Source organism: Microtus ochrogaster, chromosome 15, assembly GCF_000317375.1.
Source record: "Microtus ochrogaster isolate Prairie Vole_2 chromosome 15, MicOch1.0, whole genome shotgun sequence".
Lineage (NCBI taxonomy): Eukaryota > Metazoa > Chordata > Mammalia > Rodentia > Cricetidae > Microtus > Microtus ochrogaster.
Window position 1 is genome coordinate 8,756,483 of NC_022017.1, and position 25,462 is coordinate 8,781,944.

The following is a 25,462-nucleotide window of genomic DNA, read 5'->3' on the forward strand; positions in this document are numbered from 1 at the left end:
TCTCTCTCTCTCTCTCTGTCTCTCCTCCCTCCTACACACACACACACACACACACACAATTAATTAGGATATACACTCACATATCTTAGGGAAAATAAGTATTTCATACATGAAATCATTAAATCTTTAAGTTCCTTACAGAGAATTAAAAAAAAATAATATACATATGTACACAATCTTAAAGGTTTTTCTTTTTGTAAATACTGTACATACTGTCAACTTTTTATTAAAATAAAAATTTAAAAAGAAATATACTATACTTAAACAGAATTTCTACCACACACAATTAATTCACTTTATGATAACTCAGAATGTACTTTAGCACTTGGAAAGTGATACCCGAATGATGGATGACAAAAACTGCTAACTACTTACCCACAAACCCATACTCTATAAAAATCATTTACAGTGCATTTATGTGTGTATGTCTAAGAGAACAATGAACATATCTATATGTGACTTTTAGGGAACCCCTTATGGCCTATTACATGATCAATCTTTCTGACTGTTCAATGAAATCCCAGATTCCAATTTCCAGCTTCCTATGTGTGGTGTGAGACAAGATTCTGTTTGGTGGCACAGGAATGGTAAATGCATGTACAACTGTCAGGTTTGTCCTTCAAGCAGAAAAAGGGCCTCTTAAGTCTCTCCTGTTGGCTGAAAGCAGGGTGAGGTTTCAGATAGTGAATTCAATCAGGACATGTCCAGCACATATAGCAGATAAAAGAGTGAAGTTCAAGGGCTCCTCAGAGCTATGCAGGTTTGGACAATTTATGAAAACAAATTATTAAATGATAGAGAAAAAAACTGCTGTCCTTAAGCCACTGTGAAACAGCAATGAACCAAGTGTCCTACTACAGTTTAAAAGACTTCCCTTACAGGTCATCAGAAGGAAGAAGTTAGGACTTAATGACATAGCCTCAGTGGTCTTTCTCCTACTCAAACCATCTAGGACAGACCCAATTATTTACATTTTTCTCAAAAAAAGAGAGGAGCATGTGCTGTATCACGAGACAGTGTACACTTCTGGTTCAGATTCCTGAAGAACAACTGTATACATCTTGCGAAAGACAGTTCTTCATGAGAACTTGCTCAGTAGCAACTTGGCATTTGTAATCTTTACATAGTCATTTAAAGGGGATATTGGAAAAACATGAGAAAGCAAGCATAGTAAAATAATACCATATGGTAAAAAGGACTAGAGAAGTAATGGACAACAGAAGCAACCACCCATTTTACGTGTTTAGGAATAATCAGATAGAATTGAATCATGTTTGTAATTTTATTCATGTGACAGAAGCAGGAGGAATTTTCATTGATATGTTGAAACATAATCCTATTCACTAAAGATCAAGGCTCCTAAACGCTTTACAAGATACTCTCAAGGAACCCTGTTCTGACTAGTACAGTAACAAGATGTGGCTGGCTTTGCCCTTCGGCTTTCATCAATCAACTAACAACAATTTGGCTTTTCTTGCCGCTCCAACTCTCTGTGATCAGTCGTGCCCTCCATGACGTTCACAACGGGAACAGCTATGGGCTTTCCCATGCATCTCAGGAAGCTAAGCATTTTTTCAAGACAGCCCAGTTGTGTTCATTTTTACCTACCAAGTTGGTCTGCTGACAAAGCTTTTCCTATGCACAGTAATCCTGTGAGTGGATTACTTCTGAGGGCTAGTGAGGCCAGGAATGAGCAGGGATCAGATAATGTCTACTCATGTGGATGGTCTCAAGGCACATTGTAAGTAACTCTTTTCAAGGGAGGGTGCACAAACCAATCATGTCTAACTCATACAACAACATTTTCAAATTCCACCAGAACACAAACCACTATTTTCTACAGACCACCCATTTCACAGTTTGAAGATTCTGAACCAAGCATCTCTGTGACGACAGCCAACCTAGTCAGCCACAGAAAATGGTACAGTGAAGAAAGAAATGCTATTTCAGGAGAAGTTTAAACAGCCTTTCCTTGCAATGGTTTAATGAAAACAATGAATTAAGTTTTGCTCCATTCAAACTGCAGTTGAGCAGCACAAAGAATACAATCTCCCCCCCCCCCCGCCTGCCAGTATCCATACAGGCTTGTTGCCATGATAGCCCACAGACCTGCACACAGCTCTCAAATCCCTTATATAAAATTAAATTGCACATTATTTTCATACAACCTAAGCACACTCCTCCACACTTTTTTTTTTTTTCGAGACAGGGTTTCTCTGTGGTTTTGGAGCCTGTCCTGGAACTAGCTCTTGTAGACCAGGCTGGTCTCGAACTCACAGAGATCCACCTGCCTCTGCCTCCCGAGTGCTGGATTAAAGGCGTGCACCACCACTGCCCGGCTCCTCCACACTCACCTTTAGACTACTTAATTTAACAATTGAATCCTATATAAATCTTTCATTTTATATATATATATTCACCCCTCCCCCCCCCCAAGACAGGGTTTCTCTGAGTTTTGGAGCTTGCCCTGGAACTAGCTCTTGTAGACCTGGCTGTCCTCGAACTCAAAGAGATCCGCCTACCTCTGCCTTCCTAGTGCTGGGATTAAAGGCGTGTGCCACCATTGCCTGGAATAAATCCTTCATTGTTATGTTGTGGTGTGTCCAAGAATATCCAAAGTTAAAAAAAAACAAAAACAAACAAAAAAGTCCCAAAACATTGCAGCTACCAAATATGTGCATTTATTTTCAGGCCACTTTCTCATGAGTATATCCAGTTATTCCTAGTAACACTCTCATGTAGTTTTAGAATGCAGACAGAACTGTTAAATCATCTGCAGTTAAGTACTGAATTCTACAGCTTGTTTTTTTTTTTTAAGTGAACTCCGTGAAGCTCTAAACAGTTCCTTCCAGTAAGAAACAGAAGATAGTTTACCTATATCCAAAGTTTACGTGATTGTAAACTCATGATAAACCTGCACACAAATAAACAAAAGGCACAAAAAAGGTGGTTTTCTTAAATTTCCTAGGAGGCAGAAGACTTTACTAACTGGCTCTTCTGTAAACTGAATTCCAATATCAGTGTGTTCACGACAACCATGAGAACACTACTAGATACTGAAGTATGAAGTACTTCTCTGAATGTGACTTCCGACCTAACTCTTAGTAAATGGTAGTTTACATGTATCGTAATATTCAGTGAAATTATATTCCATTCTCTTATTACACCAAGCAGATTTATTCTCCTACCTTAACTCTATAAAGAATACAAGATTAATGTTCCAAAAACATAATTTTCCTTTAGATATTGTTTTGTTAAAGAATGAATAACAGCAACACAATATCAAGCCTCACACCTACAGTATTAAACACGTGTGCATGTATGTTAGACATGTGTATTTTATGTGTGTGCAATACATTTTATAACCTATGCACATGCATTATGTGTGTATTGTACACATGTGTGCATGGGCATATTATACACACGTATAGATGTGTGTACATAGCTAAATACTTTGTCTGGTTTTCAAAAGAAAGAAAAATCTATCACCATCTGGTACCAATCTTCAGACCTAGTTTTGTTCAAGGCCTGTAGCCAGGTTCATTTTATAATTGAAACATGGTGCCCACACCTTCTCTTTTCTTTCTTTTTTTTTATATGTATTTCTGTTTTTTTTCTTTTTTTTTTTCTTCTCTTTTCTTATATCTGAAACAAATCTTCTAACCATCCTTTTTCCTCTTCCTATCTGGATCCAAGTAGGTTTTCAACACCAAGATAAGCTCAAGGCCTCATCCATATGCTGCTGTTTACTCTAAAACTAAAGTGATTTCCTTTTCTTTTTCTTTTTTTAATTCGAATGACTTTTCAAGCATTCATATGTTGTCTCCAATACACCCATGTCAAATAACTCCTGTAGTAACCAGTACTGTATGAATACTTTGGGGCTACAAACATCATAAACCTTAAGTTCCAATGTCTTGTTTGGGCTTACCAGGTAAGAAAACGGTAGCTAATTAACAGCAGTATCTCTGTAGTAGAAGTATACAGAGGGCAAAGTGGCCCTGTGTGGAGAAAAGGATCACTTCAAGCTGCTGGAAGACATAAGGCTTTATACAATAGATAATATGACATTTTAAAGATGGGTTAGGAACACCTTAGGCACAGAAGGCAGAGAAAACAGCACATTCAAAGGCAGTGGAGGAGAGTAAGTTGGTGTTCTGAAGAACTATTAACAATCAGGCCATCATGGCTAGAGCACAGATCACCAAGCCTTAACACAGTCTCAGAGACATGGATCTATCCTCAAAGAACTAGCAAGGCCAAATGCACAAAGCACTATCAATTTTTCACCTTTGTGATTTCACGCCCATCAGGTTTGCTTGTTTCTAATCTTGACACCACATTACACTTTCATTTATACTTCACAAAGCACCCAGAAAAATTCAACTCATAAAAATTCACTGCTCAAAATTCCCCAACAGCTTCAATAAAAGTCACAGAACTTTACAAACCATAGAAGAGCCAACTCTAGTCATATTGGCCTGTCTCCATTTGCTCTTTATTGCCGTGATGAAACACTAACCAAACCCAATTTAGGGAGGAACTGGTTCATTACTTCTTACAGGTTAGAGTCCACTACCAAGGGATGCCAGGGCAGAAACTCAAGCAGGAACCCAGAGACAGGAGCTAATGTAGAGACCATGGAGAAACACTGCTTTCTGGCTTGCTCCTCAAGGCTGGCTTAGCCTGCTTTCTTATACAACTCAGGACTCCCTGCCTAGGCATGGCCCACAGAGGGCTCGCTCCTCCCACATGAATTGTTAATCAACAATAAGCCCTATAGACATGCCCACACACCAGTCTGACAGTCAATACTTCTATTAAGGTCCAGTCTTCCCAGGGGAGCCAAGTTTGTGTCAAGTTGACAAAACTAACCTAAACAGCCTCCATAATTATTCCCAGAAGACAATTGGCATGCCTCTTGCTGTCTAGTCAATCCTAACCCAGGCATGTACCTGGACTGTCTCTTTATCTTTGCTGTCTGCACTCAAATGTCACCCCCTCATAAGGCTTATCTATTTAAAGATGTAACCCATATCCAAAGACTACTTCCCTTTCTCTGTTTTATTTTTCTCTTTGTCTTATTATTTCATATGCTGCTTGATTTTGTTTTGTTTTTCTTTGGTCATTACACTAATTCCAAAGAGTACTTTCCATTTTCATCACTGATCTATGTTCAGTGAGTGGAACAGTCCCAACCTGTAACAAAAATCATAAACTGGCTCTGTCTCTTCAACTAAATCCTTAGTTTCTGTATAGTAAGACTTGTGCTTTTTCTATTAATCATTTATTCTGTGACTAAACAAAGAGCAATATTCTGCATGGCAGTTTCACATTTGATCCCTGGAAGCAGACGGGTCCACTGCTTTGTATTTTGTGCTATTGCGAAAATTACGGAACCTCTTCTAAACCTTAGTTCCCTATCATAGGATGATAATAGGCATCGATCTTGTAGGAGAGTACTAAGAACTAAAATAATGCAGACAAGCACATTACTACTGTCCAGGCAGACAGCAAGTGTTGGTTAGATAGCAAAGTGATGGCAAGAAACACTCCAACTCACCAACTGCTTACACCAAGTTCTCACCATCATTTCTAGTATCCATTTCTTCTCAAAGATATTTTCAGAAAATTCTGCATCTGCATATGCTGGCTTAATATATCAACTCTTCTCTACCAAAATTGTATTTTCATGCTGTTAACTTATAAACCAAGACATGGAGAGATTAATGTATGTAGTTTTACTTAAATATTTTTTGAAGGCTAGGAACGTAGCTGAGTTGGTAGAGTGGTTGCCCTGCATGTACCTGGGTTCAAGCACCATTCCCACCTAAACTAGGCAACGGAAGTACTCATACTCTCAGAGGTGCTTCTGAAGAAGGTAAAGGAAGATGAGGAGTACACAGCCATTCTTGGCTACAAAAAGTTAAGAAGCCAGCCTGACTACATGAGACCGTGCCCTGCCCTCTTAAAGGAGAGAGAAAAAAGTTACTTAAGTGATAAATTATACAAAAGCCATATATATCATAGATGTTAATTTATATTCTTTGCTAAAACTGAGTCTTGGTGTCTGTTTCACAAAACCTCATTAAAAAAAAGGTTTAACCTTAGAGCCAGATCACTAAATAAAACGTTATACTTCTAATTCTGTATTATATAGATTTAAATTCTTTCAGACTATACCAAATTAGACCTCCCATTTGTTGAGAAAGCCACCATGAGGACTTACACTCCCAAGAAACTAGACAGTGACAGGATAGTCTCTCAGAGTTAAGCTACTACACATATCAGGAAGTAACTGGGGGCTTTAAATACATAAATAGTTTTGTTAATAAACTGTCCTCCACCTAAGGCTTATGCTGACAAACAAAACAGGTCTAGCATCAAGCTAAATGTCAACCCTACCCTGACAATGGAACGTGAAAGCACTGTGGCATTCATCTGTAAGCCCAGTGCTTGGGAGGCAGGAGGGCCTGGAGTTCCAGTGAATTTTTAAAGATCTTTCTTCAGTGATCTAGAAAATAGGATAGGTACTATCTTGTAGAGGAACTATGGAGCTCCGTTCACATCAACAGAAGTCAATTGTTTTGCAGCACCAGTTTTATAGGAAAAAGGAATGCAGTAAAAGATTTGAAAACTGCTAAAGTCATCACCCCACAACTACCTCACCACCTCCATGTTCTGCTTACTCCTTTCAAACCAATTTTTATAAAGTTATAATCACATGTGTTTGGTAACAAATGCCACACACATACACACACACACACACACACACACACACACACACACACACACGTGTGGTTTGAGTATGATAAATGTGTAAATGCAGAGGACAACCTCAGGTGTGGGTTTCCACCTTGAGACCAGGTCCCCTGGTTTCCCTGCCTCTTTTTCTGTTTTGCCTCCCATCTCCCCGTAGGGCATCAGAACTATAGACACTCCTGCAACACATCTGGCTTCTCCTTGGATGCTGGGGATCTCATGCTTGTAAAGCAGGTGCTCTTAAACATGGAGTCACCTTCTGCACTCTAGAACACCATCAAAAAAGCTAGATAGCACCAGGTTAAATACTAGCCCAACTTCTGTGTGACCCTGTACAATGTTTTAAACTCCTTTGTCCTATTTCTGAACTCACATCATAACAAGTTGTGTCAACACGGATATGAAGGAGAGAGCTTTATGTGAGGCAAACTGAACGTGTTACATAAAATACGCAGCTCAACTGTGGTGTCTTAAGTCAGAGGCATGCTACTAAAGTGTAATAAAAACATATTCTTTTGAAAAAACTATTTTTATTGTATGTGTATGAATGTTTTTGCTTGCTTATTTCTGTACACCATAGGCATGCAGTACTTTCAGATGTTGGATCCCTAGAACTGGAGTTACAGAAGGTTGTGAGCCACCATATAGGTGCTGGGAACTGAACTTGGGTCCTCTGGATGACCACCATGTGAGTCATTTCTCCAGTGTCCATAAAACATAAAAACCTATTTTAAAAGAATTTTCTTATACTGATGTTTTAAAATAATCTGTCCTACCATCCCTTTGTTTTGCTAACTATAATTCCTCATTATTAAAAGGAAAACTTAAAAAAAGAATTAGTGGCCAGCTTTATCAACTATGTAAGTTTAAGTTTTTCTAACAAAACATTTTTAATAACTGATAATCTATATAGTAAGACTTTCTTGTGTTGAGCCCTCCATTATCCCCATCTGTATTACAAATACAATTCTTTAGGCAAAAGAAAGCCAAAGGACAATGCTAAAGTGACCTATCACCTCCAATGGCCACCATCCAGGAGACCATCTCAACACTAACAGAAAGGTCGTATTTCTATAACAAAGAATCTCCAACAATCTTCTCCCTGTATTTCTTTAGAGAATGGAGTGAGTAGTGAAAAACAGATAGTTCTGAACTATGTCTTCTTGTAGTAAGAATATAGATAGCTGTTAACTTCATGTAGGCATGCCAGGAACAACAGCTTCCTTTTATCACACAGCCTGAGCTAAGCTGTTCTTAAAGCTCATCCCTCAACTACGGCTGATGGCACTATAAACTAGGAGGTTTGGTAGACATACTGAGCTGCAGCTATCTACGTCATTCTTGCTTCCACCTTTATGATACTGAAATTTCAGGCTCCGTAAGCTATTCTACTAAAGCTGCTATAAAATATTAAATGTGTACACAGCATCTAATATCCATTCCAACATAACCCTTTAAACTTTTTTTAAGACTTGTCAAATTCCTACAATTTTGGTTACAATGAATTGATCAAGAGATTACTAAGTGAACACTCTAAGAGATAAAGAGAACCACATTCTGCATCCATATATACTTAGGGCATGCTACACGATTTATAAGGAGGATAAAGGCGTATCTGAGCAGCTCCCAGGACAACAACACTTTTGAATAACCAAATTAGGCCTAAAGGTGAAGGTCAAATACAATATACAAAGTAAACAGCAACACTTCAGTGATGCTGGACCAAATAAATATACGCAATGAATTTGCTGTTCTTGTCTATGAGGTAGATACCTACAGAAAATTCTTAAAATCAAAATTAACCTTGACCTTTATAATACAAATGTCATACAATAATTTAAACTGCCGTATTTTGCATATCAAGTATGGCAATGGCCAACAAAGACAGCAGCAATGGAGTTTGTTTTGGTTTTTTTCCATACTGGAGATTAAAAACTTTGTGTGTGCCAGGCAAGTGTCCACAAAATGAGTTACAGTCCCAGCCCTGAAGACCTTTTGTTTAAATTTTTATTTTACGTGGGATTTTTTGTTTGTATTTTGCCTGCCAGAAGAGGGCTACAGGTGCCCTGAAACTGGTGTGACAAGTGGTTCTAAGTCCCTATGTGGGTTCTGGGAACCGAACCCAGATCTTCCAGAAGAGCAGTTAGTGTTCTTCATCACTGAGCCATCTCCCTGAAGACTTTTTCATAGGTAGACTATATAATAGGAAAATTTTCTCCAAAGTTGCCATTTAATACTGTAACTGATTTTTTACTTACATATTAACTTCCCAGTATATGAACAATTCAAATATAGGCTATAAACTGTGATTAATAAATATAACATGCATCGGCTCCTCACTTTAGAGATAATAATGGCCTGTCGGTAGTGGTACTTGCCTTTAATCCCAACACTGGGTGGGCAGAGGCATTTGGACTCTGAGTTCAAAGCCAGTCTGATCTACGGAGCAAGTTCCAGGACAAGCAGGACTACACAGGGAAACCCTGTCTGCTCCTAGCCCCACCCCCAAAAAAAGCAAAAAAAAAAAAAAAAAAAAGATAATAATGAAACCACTACAGATTTGTGTATTTGCACATAAGAATGTGGGTATGTGTGTCTGCACACGTGTATGTATTTAGGCCAGAGGTTGGTTTCAGGTATCTATCTCTATCACTCTTATTTTCTCAGATAAGATTTCTCACTAAATCTGGAGCTCAGCACTTTTTGCTAGACAGACTAGTCAACAAACTCCTAAGATGTACCTGTCTCTACAACTTCTCGATCCCCACAGTGATGGATTTACAGGTCACACTACCACATCTGGCTTTACATGGGTGCTGGAACCCGGGTCCTCATGCTTGCACAGCAAATGCTTTATCTACTGAGCCATTTCCCTGGCCCCAATTTAAATACTCTAGTAGGTAAAAACATATACAACGTATCTTGAAATCTGACTTAATAACCTAGCACTATTGCTCATTCAATAAACTTATTTGTGAATATTTCAAATGTCAAAAGATTATTACATTAGGATTGCATCAAGAACACACAGTAGGAGGTATTTCAGTGATGAAATGCTCAGCATAGCAAGGCAGTCAGAATTAGGGCAAGGAAAAATCTGCTATCTCCCTACTACTTAAGTTATATTGGCCAAATCAATTAGAAAAAAAGGAAGAGCCAATTAAAGACATGAAAAGTTGAAATTAAAATATGTATTTCCAAAAGACATGATAGTACAAAATCCTAGAAGAAAATATTATCAATGATAAAACCAAGCCACTAAAACTTGTTGCGGGACCTTTGTTCACACTGACACTCCGAGACTGTCAGTAAAGCTGACTCTGAAGCAGCGGATGGAGTTAGCAACTAGTTGACCAGAATTAGCCATAGAGGTTTTGGAGGACCCAGGATACAGATAGAGAGAGACACAGGAGGTAGTAGGGAGGGGCTTAGAAAGATTCACAGGCCCTTCTGGATCAAGGAAGGAGTGAGAGAAGGTTACTGGTCGCTGCTCTGATCAATTATGGTTTTACCCCTATGTCTGACTCCTGAGTTTTATTTAATTAAGGAACAATATAACTAAATGCCTCAAAAACTGACACACACAAAACAACAAAAGTGCAACCTAAAAGAGCAATGGCCATTTAAAAAAGAATATAGAAAATCATATCAGCAAGAGCAGCACAAAAGATGATCCTAAAGAAGGAACTTTTAGGACCTAGAATGAATAGCCCTAAAATTAACATGGAAGAACAAACACAAAGAAACATCAGAGAAAACCTTTAACATAAAAGTCACTGAGCGACAGGAACAGCACCACCAAAGGCTAACACAGACTCTGAGGCTGTAACAACTGCAGGGCAGCAAGATGCCATCTCTGAATCCTTCCACCTGGTGAAGCATGCAGGTTAACAGCACAGGGCAGGACTGTGGAAGAAGACAATTTCATGAACTGCTAGTGAGTTTTTTTCAAAGTTCTCTAGTCCTAAAAGAATTTGGCAATAATTAACAAAACTATACACCAGCTTTCCTTCCCTCTGCTGCCTCACCTCCACCACTTACTCTGATGGCAGCTCCACAGCAGGCTACGCGTGACAGCAGGACTCGTCGGGCATCAGTATTAGTGTGATGTGTTGAAACAACAACCTGAGTGTCACTATGTGAGGCCCTTGTTTAATAAGCTAGCAGAGAGAAGCACAATGGAATACAATGCAGGTGCTAAAAAAAGAAAAAAAAGGCTTCTATAAATAGATGAGTAATTTTCAAGTGAAAAAAAGCTAAAATACAAAAAAGGGGTTTCTAAATTTAAAAGAAAATTAAAAATATATGTATGTTTTATTTTTTCAAAAAGAACAAAGATAACCTGAAACTAAGGAAACTAGTCAGTCACACAAATAAAGCATGAGAATGAGGTGGAAGATACATGAAGCCCCCAAGTGTATTTATCTCCTAAACCTTGATTTCAGAATTTTACCAAAATTGAGTCTTTGAGCAAAAATGGGAGATAAGCACAAAAGTAATAAAATAGGGGATACAGGAGTTGTGTTATAGTTCATACAAGTAGTAAACATCTAGAAAAATTCCAATCACCGTAATTTTTTTTCTTTCTTTTTGAAATGAAATAGGGTTCTCATTTTGTTGCCAGGTTAGTCCACATTAAAAGACTCAAACAACCCAAAGTGATCCTCTACCTATGTAGCATGTACCACCAAAGCCAGTTTCATTGAATGTTTTAACCTAATATTTCAATAACATAACATATCTTCAATAAAAACAAAATGCATTTTTGTCTTGAAAAGAAAAGCCTATAGTTCTACTTGATAGTTTTGTTTTTGTGGTACAATGGGTATAGTAGGAAATAATTAAGTAGAGAGATATGGATAATGTAAGAAGGCAAGAAGAAACTTAGATGACTAGGACTGGAGCCGTTAGGATAGACTCACACCTCATGATTTATATAAATATCTATGTCATCCAACAGTTAGAGACACATGTGTATGTGCTAATATGGATGTATGTTTCCCCGGAAAGGGTCTGGAAAAAAAAATCTAATGGTAATGAAAACACATATCACAATATCTATACACTACTCCACACCAGGAATCTAAGGGAAATAATGATGATTCTAGAGCTAAAAAACAAAATTAAGCTGAACCTAGTTGATGTTTTGTCAGAAAGTAAGGAAAAGTTAAAAACTAATGTAGACACAAGAAAAAAGTCAAGGAACCCACTTGAAAGGGCTCCCGCCGGCAAAATCCAAGCAGCAAAATGTATGAGAACAGATTGTGGACCCTTGTAGAAATAAAAATCTCAAAAATAAATAAAATGAAAATACTTCCCTTACCCAGTGACTTATTTAGCCACAGGCTTATCAAGACAGATGGGATGACTGAATCAGAAAGTGAGTGTACACATGTATCACAGCAGTAATTCAAGGCAGAACCAACAAGAGTCATTAAACTTACTAGGTAAAGGGTAATGGTCAACAAGATGCTTCCATGGTCTCAAAATATGTCTCACAGGTTCCTTCATTACAAAAGACAAAATACAGTGCAGAAACCAGGACACCTTAACCAAAATTAACTTCAACAATAAAATCTCAAAGTGACATCTAATGAATGCCTCCTGCCAAAATGCCTAACCTAAATCTGACCCTGAACCACTCAGACAAACCAACTTTAGAACACATTCAACCTACACTTTGGTTGCTGTTGTTATTTGGGGTTATTCAAATAACTGTTATTTGCAGCAGGGCCTCACAATACTTCCTAGGCTGACCTGAAATGTACTATGTCTATTAGCCCAGGCTGGTCTTGAAATTGCACAGCCGTGTTGTTGGCTTACAAGTATGTACCAATATGCCCAGCTTTGACAGCACTATTTAAAATGGTAATATTCTAAAAAATGTAGGACAGCTACAACTGGGGAAAAAAAAAAAGGCAGGTAAACATGACACATAATCATGAACAGCATGAAACGATTGCAAAATTTGAGATAAGGTCTGTATATTACACAATACAATTAAATTAAATTTTCTGTTAAATCTATGTAAAGGTTTTGTTTTCATATGTGTGCATGAGCACACATGTGACATGTAGGTAAATATGCATGCCAAGGAACAGACTGAGGTGTCCTCAGAAATACCATCTAGCTCCTGTGAGACACTGGCCTGCAGCTCACCAATTAGGCTGGCAGCCAGCTGGTCCTCCCATCTCGGCCTCTCCAGCACTGGCATTCCAAGCATGCTGCATTTCTACACGAATTCTGGGGATCGAACTCAGTTCTTTTACTTAAAAGAAAAATGTTTTGCTGGCTGAACAGTCTGTTCTTTGAAACAAGCTCTCACTCAGTAGATTAAGTTGTTTAAGAACTCATTGTGTAGTTCACACTGGTCTCAAACCCTGGCAATCCTCTTTTCTTAGCTTTCCAAATGCTGAGAGTCCCAGGTAAGAAGACTTTTATTCCAAGGTAGCACAAGACTAAACTAAACACAGTCACTACTCCTGTAAAGGCATCAAATGATTCAACAGTGCCTACTACAATGTACTATGTCTACATGCACCATCAGATACAAAAAGAAAATCATAAAAATACAACGAATAATCTAGATAAGGTGTGAATAAGAATTTATGAGGGTGGTGGCACAGGCCTTTAATCCCAGCACTCGGGAGGAAGAGGCTGGTGGGTCTCTGTGAGTTTGAGGACAGTCAGAGCTGCTACACAGAGAAACCCTAACTCAAAAACTAAACTATCTAGCTAGCTATCTAGCTATCATCTAGCTATCTAAGCAAAAATAACAACAACGAAGAATTTACATATTTGTAGCAAAGCATTTTCAAAAGAGAAAACAACAAAAAAAGAAAACTGGTATGTTCACTATTCATGTTATTTAAGGTAACCTGAAAGACCAATGTGTAGCAACATGGGGTTATATAGAAAGGGGAGTCAGAAATGTGATTCTCTAATTATATAAACTAAAAAGAATACATCAAACTCCATAAGCACTCTTGACCAGTCACCCATTATCAAACACACTTGGAAACACAGGCTACCAAGGTACTAACTTCAATTAAGAATAAACTCAGGGGGCTGGAGAGATGGCTCAGTGGTTAAGAGCACTGACTACTCTTCCAAAGGTCCTGAGTTCAATTCCCAGCAACCACATGGTGGCTCACAACCATCTGAAAATGAGGTCTGGTGCCCTCTTCTGGCCTGCAGGCATACACACAAACAGAATATTGTATACATAATAAATAAATAAATATTAAAAAAAAAAAAGAATAAACTCAGGGCTGAAGAGATGACTCAGTGGTTAAGAGCACTTGCTGGTCTTCTAGAACTCCCAGCACCCATGCTCACAAACACAAGCAACTCCAGTTGTAGGGGATCAGACACCTTTGAGCTCTGAGGGCACCTGTACTCATGTGTGTGCACAACATACACAATTAGAAATTTTAGAAATTAAAGTTTTAAATTAAAAAAAAAAGCATAACCTAAAGCACATGGGAAATCAACTTAGCCCAATAGCAATCAAGGAAAACATCCTCAACTCTGGGGTGACAATGGACACACTAAGGCAGCCCTTGCTCTAGAGGACCAGGAGTCAGGACCCCAAATCTATGCTCTCTGATATTTACTTGTTTATCTACTTATTACGTGTTGCTAGAGAGAGAACCCAGAGCCTCATGTGTACATTTTCACAGAATATTCCTACTGACCTCATGTAAGATTTTATTAACATTGTACTTCCTTAATTACTGGGCTAGGAGAGAGACAAAATAAAACTTGACCCAAAAGATTTCACCATAAAAAATGTTATAATTATAGGATAAAGAGTATCTTTGTAAAGCAACTGATCACTGGGCCCACAAAGCAAACATTACATATAATGCTAAGAACTCAAAGACTAGAATTACCAACATTTGCCATCCTTCACAATAACACGAACATCCAAACAACAGATTAACAATGTCAAATTCCATTCCGTAAGAAAACTTTCCAGTTTAACCTTCACTACATGGTAACGAAATTTACTGATATACAAAATTTAAACACACCTAGAACATGGGATGTACATGAAATATTTAGCAACTGTACAGGGTGGAGAGTTATGAATAATGTTCTGTAAAATAAAAAGCGGGTCTACTACTAAGGACAAAAATGGGAAGGCAAAAGAGAAAAAGCGTGCTCAACACATGAAACATGGTTCCTAACTGGAATGTAACACTGGGAGTTGAGGCTGGAGAATATTACTCAGTAGCAGAGTGCTTGCCTAGAAGGTACAAAATCCCAGGTTCAATCCCCAATATGAACAAAAACAGGGAAGGAGGGAAGGAAGGAGGAAAGGGGAATACGGGAATACAAGCAGAACTATGCCTCTCACTACTTAAAAGTAACCTACAAGACTCTAGAAGAAAAGGCTCAGGAATATAAAGAGTTTTTATTGTTGTTTTTTCCTAGGATTAAATAACAATAAATGCTTCTAAAATTTGAAACGTTATATGCGAGCAAATTAAAACACTGGGGCTGGGAAGATGGTTCAATCAGTAAGGTGCTTGATGTGGAACTATGAGGACATGAACTTAGACCCCAGCACTACTATATAAAGCAAGCTGTGGGGACTGGAGAGCTGGTCCAGTGACTAAAAGTACTGGCTGCTCTACCAGAGGACCAGGATTCAATTCCTAGCTCTAGACAGTGCTCACAACCACATGTAACTCCAGTTCTAGAGGATCCAACACCCTTTTTTGGCCTCAGTGGGCATAAGGCATGCATGTAAGTGGTATAGAGACAAAACACTCATACACATTAAAAAACAAAACAAAGAAAGCAGGATGTGGTGTAACCCCAGTGCTGAGGGAGTAGAAACTGGTGGATCCATAAGCTCATTCACCAGTCAGCCAACCTGAATGTATGAGCTTCAAGTTCAAAGACAGAGCCTCAAGTTAAAAAAGAATGTAGATAGCTATATAGGATGGGATCCAAAGTCAACCAGTTTTCAACACTCGTGCACATTGACCACATGCATGCAAACATACACAAACAAGTACATGTGTACACACCACACACACACACACACACACACACTGCATTAAACAAAGTATCACAGTAATACAGCTCGTTTAGTTTTGGTTCTTTGAGATAAGGTCCTTCCTGACCTCTCCCCCACCCTACAGGTAGTACTGTTACCCTCACAGTAATTTACATATGAACTCTCCTAAGAGGAATCTGGATGGAAAAGAACCCTTGCCAAGATGATAAGCACTGAAGAAATTTGGTTAAACCAATGGTTTCTCATTTGGGAAGAATAATGTGAAGTCCAAACAGGTAAAAACAACAAATATATGTTAAGAAATTCTCCAGTTAGGAAAAAAAACTGAAGGGAATCTTGTTTTTAACTTTTTTTAAAGCCCAAGTTAAATAACTACAGTTAGGGTGAGATAGGAGTCTTCTTCCTATGTAAAACAGTGCTCTCTCTCTGAAACTCAAAGTGCAGGGTGTGCCCTGACTCTGCTTGGTGACAGGTACAGCTTCAGCAGGTGCCCAGAGCAGATGCCACTAAGAGGCTTCGTTCTGGATGTGACCCTGGCCAGCATGTTGGTGCCAAGTTAAGTCAGTCAGTTATCTCAGCAACTAAACTGATTTCATTGGTACTTAGATCAACTGTTCTCAAACTCAGACCTACTAACAACCACCTGGGGGAATGCTTTTTAAAAGTACAGTTTCAGCCTACTAACTACTAAACCCACGGGTCAGTCTTACCATTGAGATCTACACACCATATGAAACCTTGGCTAGCAAAGCACCACTTATAAAGCATGCTTACATACTAAAGCTGTGGGTTATCAACCTTTAGATTGAGCTTCTTCCAGGACAACAGGATGGAAAAACCAGTTAACTGGTTTCAGGTGGAAGTCATCAACCAAGTCCCTAAGTTAGGACCTTCTAAAGGACAAATTACCTCGTTACTCTAATAAATAATGGCATATGGGGCCGGGCGGTGGTGGCGCACGCCTTTAATCCCAGCACTCGGGAGGCAGAGGCAGGCGGATCTCTGTGAGTTCGAGACCAGCCTGGTCTACAAGAGCTAGTTCTAGGACAGGCTCCAAAACCACAGAGAAACCCTGTCTCGAAAAACAAAAATAAATAAATAAATAAATAAATAAATAAATAAATAAATAAATAAAATGGCATATGGGAAAAAGAACAAGAACTGATTTTTAAGAGGTAAGACCCAGCAGCCAACACATCAAAAACATCGGCTTTTTCAGGTTCCATCACAACACACTATGGGGGTAAGTGGTAGAATCCTGCACTCACTGATGGTGTGTTCACAGAACTACAGTTCTGTCACTGGGGAGCAACTGGGTTATAGTAATTACTCCTAGATATCAGTAAGAGATTTCAGTCTCAACAACAGGGTATCACAATATACTTAGACAAAAGTAAGAGCATGCATTTTGTAAGACCAAATTTCCTCAATTTACAACATAATATATTTGCAAAAACTATAAGCTCAGTGATAGATCTACCTTTTTTAACAGAAAAAAAACATACAATTAACCTTTTTCTTAAAAATCATATCACATTAACAAATAATCTAAAAACTAATAAATGCAAAGACACATGGACATGAAGCATATCTGAAGATAGTAACTATGAATAATGGAGAATTATATATGATAAAGATTTGTAAAACATAAAAAGCTTAAGGTGTTCTTTGAAAAACAAAATTTATTTCCAAACTGGCAATCATAGCAAACACTTAAAAGCGAGAGTGAAAATTTACACATAGGTCTTTATTACAGGATACCATATATCCTATGTATATGTGTATTAATAGATGGATCTTCAAGAGGTACCCTGAACTCATCATCTTCTATCTACTATTGTATGATTCTGACCAAATAAAATTGCCAACATTTTGGTTACACTATGGACCAGTGCACCAATGATGTTACATATATTTATCTTAACTTCAAAAACTAGTATCTTTTATTTTTATCCACAGCACACACAGCATGCTGGTGAAGTAACTAAAGTGCAAGCCAACAAAGTCCGATAACATGAGTCATCCAGAGGGCCCACACCATGGAAGACAAAACTCTCAAAAGTTGTCCTCTGGCCTCTACACATTTGCTATGACACACAAATGCACAATGAACAAACAAACAGAACTTTAAGTATACTTATAATTTCAAGTCATAAACTAACTAGAGACAGCTTTAATCCAAACACGTCCCTTCTAAGTTCAATAAAGTCTGGCCTTAAAACTGTATCTACTGATAACAACTTTTCCCTAATATCAAAACTCAGGATATGGCCTCCCCAGTTTTCAAAGTCACCAGAACTGAAGAAAAACACAAATTTTTAGCAGAGCTAGCATCAAACTCAACACAATCACTAGTCTATAAACAATAACTACCACAATTTGCCAGGGAAACTTATACAAAATTTTTAAAACTCAAATTTTCAATACAAGTATCATGTTTTTTCTTAAAAAGCAGTCTTTAATTAGAATAAACAGGAATTATAGGGACAGCTAAATCAACTAAAAACCTAAATATAAAGACTCAACAAAATTAAAGTTATTATAAACTTTTTCCTAAGAAGGATGGACCATGCAAATAAATGAGTCTGAGACTCAAATTTTTTTGGCATTATTTATTTACTTTGTGTCTGTGGGTGTGGGCATGCCCTAGCACACATGTGGGGGTGAGAGGACACTTGTGGAAATTGGTTCTATCCTTCCACCATGTGGGTCCCAGGTACGGAACCCAGGGTTGTGGCAAATCTCTACCCACATTTCATTGGGCTTCAAACTTAATCTTTTGCTATGGGGATAAGGCACAGCTCAGGCAGAACACTTGCCCTGAAGGAGGCCCCGAGTTCCATTCCCAACACTACCAAAAGCAAAAATAAAACACCATTTTTTTCTTTTCTTTTTCCTTTTTTGTATTTGGCCTCTATCACACTGACATCTGAGCTATAGTTCAAATAGTAGAAAAACCCACTTTTTTCCTATTATCTTTCCCCATTTGAAACTAAGGCCACTGCTTATCTTCCAGGCTCAAATTTTCTTCTAAAATTAAAACTGCAGTGTGTCTTTACTCTTCTTTTCCCATCAATGAACATGCAATACTCTTAATATTCCCCTGCAAGAACTACTGTTTAGGGCTGGAGAGATGGCTCAGAGGTTAAGAGCACTGGCTGCTCTTTCAGAGGTCCTGAGTTCAATTCCCAGCAACCACACGGTGGCTCACAACCATTTGTACTGAGATCTGGCGCCCTCATCTGACGTGCGGGCATACATCGAGGCACAACGTTGTATACATAATAAATAAATCTTTAAAAAAAAACTACTGTTTAACTAGAATAGTTACTAATATAACTTTGTACAACCATTTATGAAGATATGGAAATAGCAGCACCACAAAATAAATAAATAAAAAGCCATAAATCTAGGACAGGAGAAGTGGCACACACCTGTGGCTGTAGCACGCGAGAAGCAGAGGCAGGGAAACCTTGAGCTCAAGGCCAGCCTGAGCTACAGGGTGAAGCTCTGCCCCAGCTGTTTTAAGTTAAATATATAGAAACTACATGAGTGTGATACAGAAATAGTCCACGTTTTACCTATTCTTCTTCCTAATCTCATGTCTTCGAGTTTACAATTCCCAAACTGTGTTCCAAGAAACCTAGTAAGTCTACCTCAAAAATGACATTTCACACCATACAGCATTATGGTGGTACTTGGAGTAAGGACAAAGGAAAGACAGTGATCCCGAAGGTGTTAGAGAGTCACACCTTGAAACACAACCTCTGAGTCCTAGATAAAATAGCAGTAGCCAACTTTCCATTTATGATTCAAAATCATTTGACCTTTTCTAAGAGGCACATACTATGTTTCAGGAAGACTAGCTTTTACAGCGCACAAATACAAGTTTCTGCCTTGACCATGAATATCAAAGAACATTGGGATGGAAGTGGAGGCAGAGAGAGGGAATCCACCAGCTCTCACCCTACCAGGCCACATGTCCCCTCTCAACTCTTACAAGCTCATTTTATTATTAATCTCTAGTAAGCTTGGGAAAGGCACAACAAATAGCCTTCACAAAGAAAAACCGTTCCAAAAATACTTTACCTAAATTTATACATTAGGTATCTGCATGTTGATGAACTAAAATGTCTTTCCTTGTCCCCCTTCCAATTTTGTTTAGTTTGAGAAGAGCTTACAGGAGTGCCAGGCTTTCCTAAGACATAAAAGTGGATCTCATATAAAGTTCACCATGAAAACACCTATCCCTCAAGGGCTGCTCTTATAAAATGGTACTTCTAATCAGAAAAAAAGGTATTTCTAGTTCACAGCTGAGGCCTAAGATTTAAATAATAAAGGCATATGTGTATGTTAGGAGGGCTAAGGATGTAGCTCAGTGCTAGACAGAGTTCTTGACTTGTGCTGTGATGGAGGCAGTGGTAGGGGAGGGGTATTATGAAATCCCCTAGCTAGTAACCTGGGTCAACATCTATCTAGGAAAGTAAATTGACTTCCAGTTTGAGCAAATGCATGCGGCTGAAAAACATGGATTCTGCGAGCTGACACCAACCTGAATGTGATCAGGCTTTCAACTTCCTTCATCCACTTTCTACTTCCAGCAAGTCTACAAACCTTTCAGAAATGGTACACACTGTCACAAAACAGCAAACTCAGGTTTGTTCAAAACAAAGGACACAGCTTATAAAATTAAAGTTATAATTCTCACTTAGTACCTAATAAGTAACTAGTAACTAATAAGGATTTAGTTATTCTCCCTGTCCCCATTATTATTTTATTTATTCTTAAGTAGGAGTAATCTGGGTTTTTTTTCAGCTGTTTAGCAATTTATATTCAATGTGCTACTTTACTCACTTACTGAATAATACTGAATTCTGTCCCATCACCTCAAGTGATTCATAAAATATTTCCTCACTGACCTACATCTGACAATCCCTAAATGTGTTTATGTCACTTAACTGATAAAAGTTAAGTGCTGTAAAACAGCTACTTATGTAACTAAAGGTCTTCTACCCAGAATTGACAATATGACTCCAGAGTGGCCACTCTAAGCACAGGTCTAGCCAAGCTCTCAACTGTCCCCAAATGCATGCACACTAAACAAGCAGTACTGCAAGGTTCAAACACAAAAAACAACAACAACCAAAATTTGGAGTTTTATACAATAAAATTTCAATGTCTAAGATAGTTCACCTCCTTTCCAAGTTTTATAAAGAACACATCAAGGTAACCTACAGCTGTACTATAATTATAAGTTACATTCCTGGTATCTATAAGTGAAAAGATTCTCAAATTAAATGTTTACTTAAACCTTATAGCAAAACTACAAAATCGTTTTTTTTCTTAGACAAGATTTCTTTGTGTAGCCCCATCTGTCCTGGAACTCACTCTATAGACCAAGTTGACCTCAAACTTAGAGTAACTGCCTCCCAGTTACTGAAACTAAAGGCATGTACCACCACACCTAGCTAGAACTTCAAATTCTTAATCCAAGTAAGAATAGCAAATTGTTCCTAAATCTTAGTACCATAATACGGCAAAAAATAAAATTCATCAGGTAAATAAGTATCACACTGTTTATAGATATACTCAGGCATAGAATTAGCCAAACTTCCAATTATACTTTAATCTATTGAACTCATTTGTAAATGACAAACTGAAACCATAATAGCATAAATTTTACCAAGCGCATACAACAAATACAACTTTTTGATATTTGAGTTTCTCCATAAACAAAATGTGGAAATAATATCTTATCCTTTTTCACTTATATAGACAATCTAACAAGTATTCGTGGAATACACTGAGATCAATAAGCCAAGAAGGTGCTAACTGAAAAAAAAGGGTTACAAGCATAAGAATTTATTAAAATATAATTTTAAATATAATAAATGTTAATACTTCTATACACTGTCAGAAGGCACTTAACATTTTTTAAAAAACTAAATTCTAGTGTTAAATAATCAACTGCAAATTCAATTTTAAAATGAGAAATTTTGGGTAGATAATCTACAGTTGAATGGATGTGTATTTAATAGATTCAACCTAACTTTTGGCAGACTACAATGTCTCTGTACTTAATGACTATATTTGTACCAAAAAGAACATAGAGGTGTTAGATCATGTGCATGATTAACATAGTCTGCTCTTATTTGTCTGCAAGAGTGTGTGGCTGTATCAAATGATACTAGTCTAACAGTTGCCCATTCTAGTAACTGTACAACTAACTACAGGAGGACATAGGCAAGTATGAAACTTGTAAAGAGAGCTAACAATAGCATTGACAGTCTCACAATATGTCCAAAGAAAAAGCAGCTCGAATTAAGTATTATGTAGACTATCACTCTGATGTATTAAATTCTTATTTCTCACTCTATTACTAAATCAACAGTTTGGGAAGCATTTTTATCTACCCTTTTATTTAAAAGGTATTTTGACACACATAGTAACACACACACACACACACACACACACACACACACACACACACACACCTGGTATTTTCTAGAGTTCCTATGGAACTCAGTGACTGCCAAGTTCTACGAACTCTTCAGTGTCAAGCCTGAAGTCAATCTCTCCAACTTGTGATTAGAGAGAACATTGCAAAGCCAAAAACAAAAGAAACCCACCAAAAATACAAGGTATTGCTTTCCTTATCAGGAAGGATGGTATTAAATCTGATATGGCAGGTTAACTTATCAAGTCACTTCATTAGCATATCTGGCTGAGAAGGCACTCTTAAGGTTAACTAGTAAAATTCCTGTTAGAGTCTGGCTTTTGGTCTGCCAATGAGATTTTTTTTTTTTTTTTTTTTTTTTTTTTTTTTTTTTTTTTTAGAGAAAGGTGTATAACACAACCCAGTACACACATCCTCTCGATGTACAGTACACCACTATGGAAAATTCTATCAAGGTTGGTAGTACCCAGTTTTTGATTATCCAATTTCTTTTCAAGCCATGCAAATCTTCACATGGTTTTATTTTCCAAAACAAACAAACGCTTTAACTTTTTCTCAGTATCCTAGCTACAGCCCTACAAAAGCAAACCTGGAGAGTGACATATGGAGGCAAACAAGTCTAGCGGAGGACACAGATCAAAGCAGCTTCTAATAGGAGCATAAAGCCCAAGTTGACCTAAGAACAATGTAAATACTTAAAACAACCTGGAAAGTATCCAGTCAAAAAGACTAGCTATAAGGACAATTACTGCATGGCATAATCCCAAGATAGAAAAGACAACAAGAAGCAACCTACTTATAATTAAACTTTACAAAAGAAAACAGTCCAGGTATTTTATTAATTATGCTGATTGTTAGTATGAACGCAAATTTTACAGAAAAATACACATCTCACCAGCCATATATACCACTCAGACTCGAACACAGAAATGTAATCTATAAACTTAAAAAATACTAGGCATAACTTTAGAATACACAATTTAAATATACAAAATGCTAAAAATGTTTTAAACTGATTAGTACAAAAGCCTAGCATGTATTAGCATGATTCTCTCAGGTCCTCTATCAGAAACAGAAATCATCAAGTGACTATCACTCTAAGTATTAAATTCTTGTTTCTCGCTCTATTACTACATCAACAGCTTGAAATGCTTTTTATCTGCCCTTCTATTTAAAAGGTACTCTGACACACATATTAACACACACAGCCACCCACGCCTGGTATTTTCTAGAGTTCCTATGGAACTCAGTGACTGCCAAGTTCTGTGAACTCTTCAGCAGCGGCAAGTCTGAAGTCAATCTAAGGCAGCCAATAGGAAGTACACCTGTGCAATTACCCTATTTCCTATTTCAGAACCCTGAGCCCTGTACAAAGTAACTAGTGCATCTGAAGCAACACAAAACTCAAATTATACAGAAGCTACATTACAAAAATAAAATAAAGGCATATTATAATATCATCATTACCAATATTTATTAGAAAGAACTATTAAGATCATTATTTTAATTTTAAATAAGAACACTGGGTAATCAAACAAAAATAAAGGTTGATTTCAAAACAAAGTACAATATGAACGGATCTATAGAAGAAAATCTACAAGGAAAAAATTAAAAGTCACAAAGTACATTATCTAAACTAGTCGTACACCAACTAAGTAAGAAATTTACTTTTTTTTTGAGCAAACAATCAAAATATAAGGAAAAATTCCAACCACAGTACCTGGTTTCACGCTATCCCCATTTTCCTAAAGATAATAAATATTTCCAAGTTTCTCAGAAATCCAATAACAAGAGCCCCAAATGAAATCCTTGCCAACCAAGGTATCTCTATTATATATATTATTTATGTAAAAACATTCCATTGAAAACTTACTGAGTAACAGTTCCAATAAATTCCCTTAAAAAAAAATCCCGAAAGTCAAATTGTAGAGGATTAAGGAGTTTACAATGAAAGAAAGAAAGAAGGAAGAAGGAAGAAGGAAGAAGAAGAAGAAGAAGAAGAAGAAGAAGAAGAAGAAGAAGACGACGACGACAATCTTCCCACAGGTTACAAAGTTTCCTTAAGTAAGTCTTTTACTAAGCATCATCATTTCTGGTCCTCAGTGGCTATCAAGCAGTCAATAACAATGTCACAAAAGAATGTTTACAAGATAGGACATGGGGTGTCACCTGTAATGACTTTGTATGAAAAATGTAAATGGCCATATTTTAATGTGAGGAAAACTTCAGCCTCCTACAATCTCACTTTATTGACAGTAAATGGTTCCCAGGCTGAAATAAACAAGGGACTGGAAATTGTTTACAAGGTAAATTTCGTTGCTGTTTAATCTCTCCTAAGTCCCTCGTTTCCAAACACTGAGGAAAAGTCACCACTACTCACCGCAAGTAATACTGTTTTAAAGCAAAGGCAGCGTTAGAACAACTTCTGGGAAAGTTGAACTCTTCAACAATTTCTCCCCACTGATTCTTCTCGGAAACCTGTTAAAAACACAGGCACACTTGTCTGAAAGTGCCCAATCCAAGAAAAACCTACCCTAACTTGGGAGCTAAATGCCCATTCTGCAGCGATCTGGAGACACCTAAGGCACCAGTGGGTGTCCGGGGTCTAGCCACAAGAGCTACTAAGCCAGGGCCGCCTGAATCACTGTGTTTTCACCAGAGAGCCCTGTATTTAGCAGCACTTGTTTTGTTTTGGGGATGGGGGGGTTGGTGGGTTTGTTTTGTTTTTGAAGCCCGGACAATAACCAATCGCAAGTCCCTCTGTCGCCCCCTTTTAAATCTCAACGCGGTCCGTTTACACTAAAGAAAGAAAAAAAGTTCAAAAGGATCAATACTGCTCCGGACAGCGACGTCGGCGAGCTCTGGGGGGGCCGGGGCCGGGGCCGACTCCGATCCCTCTCCCAGATCTATCCATCTCCATAGGCCCTTCTTTGAGGCCTACAGCTTCTGCCTAGCCTTGAAGCCTAAGATGGCTATTTGCAGACAGGTCCTGCTTTCTTTTGTTAGCTGCAGAAAGCCAGGGCGAGCGGGCCGAGGCTGTGCCCCCGGCCGCCGGGATCATTTCGCAGCCGATTATCGATGTTAAACCTGCCCGCGCTAATTTTGAGTTGCACGAAAACTGCTCAGAGTCTGTGTGTCTCTGTGTCTCCGCCTGTGCTAGAGCGGCAGCAGCGGCGGCGGCGGCGCTGACTCGCGGGCGGGCGGGCGGACGA

General features: G+C 38.1%; 1 protein-coding gene across 1 annotated transcript in view; it reads right to left on the minus strand.

Annotated features, from left to right (window-relative positions):
- The window catches only part of Arid2 (AT-rich interaction domain 2), a 133,530-nt gene that overhangs the window by 107,267 nt on the left and 801 nt on the right, over positions 1–25,462 (minus strand). Inside the window, exon 3 of the mRNA XM_005354004.2 lies at positions 24,631–24,728. Coding sequence (XP_005354061.1) covers positions 24,631–24,728 — 98 coding nt within the window. The remainder of the gene's footprint in view (positions 1–24,630; positions 24,729–25,462) is intronic.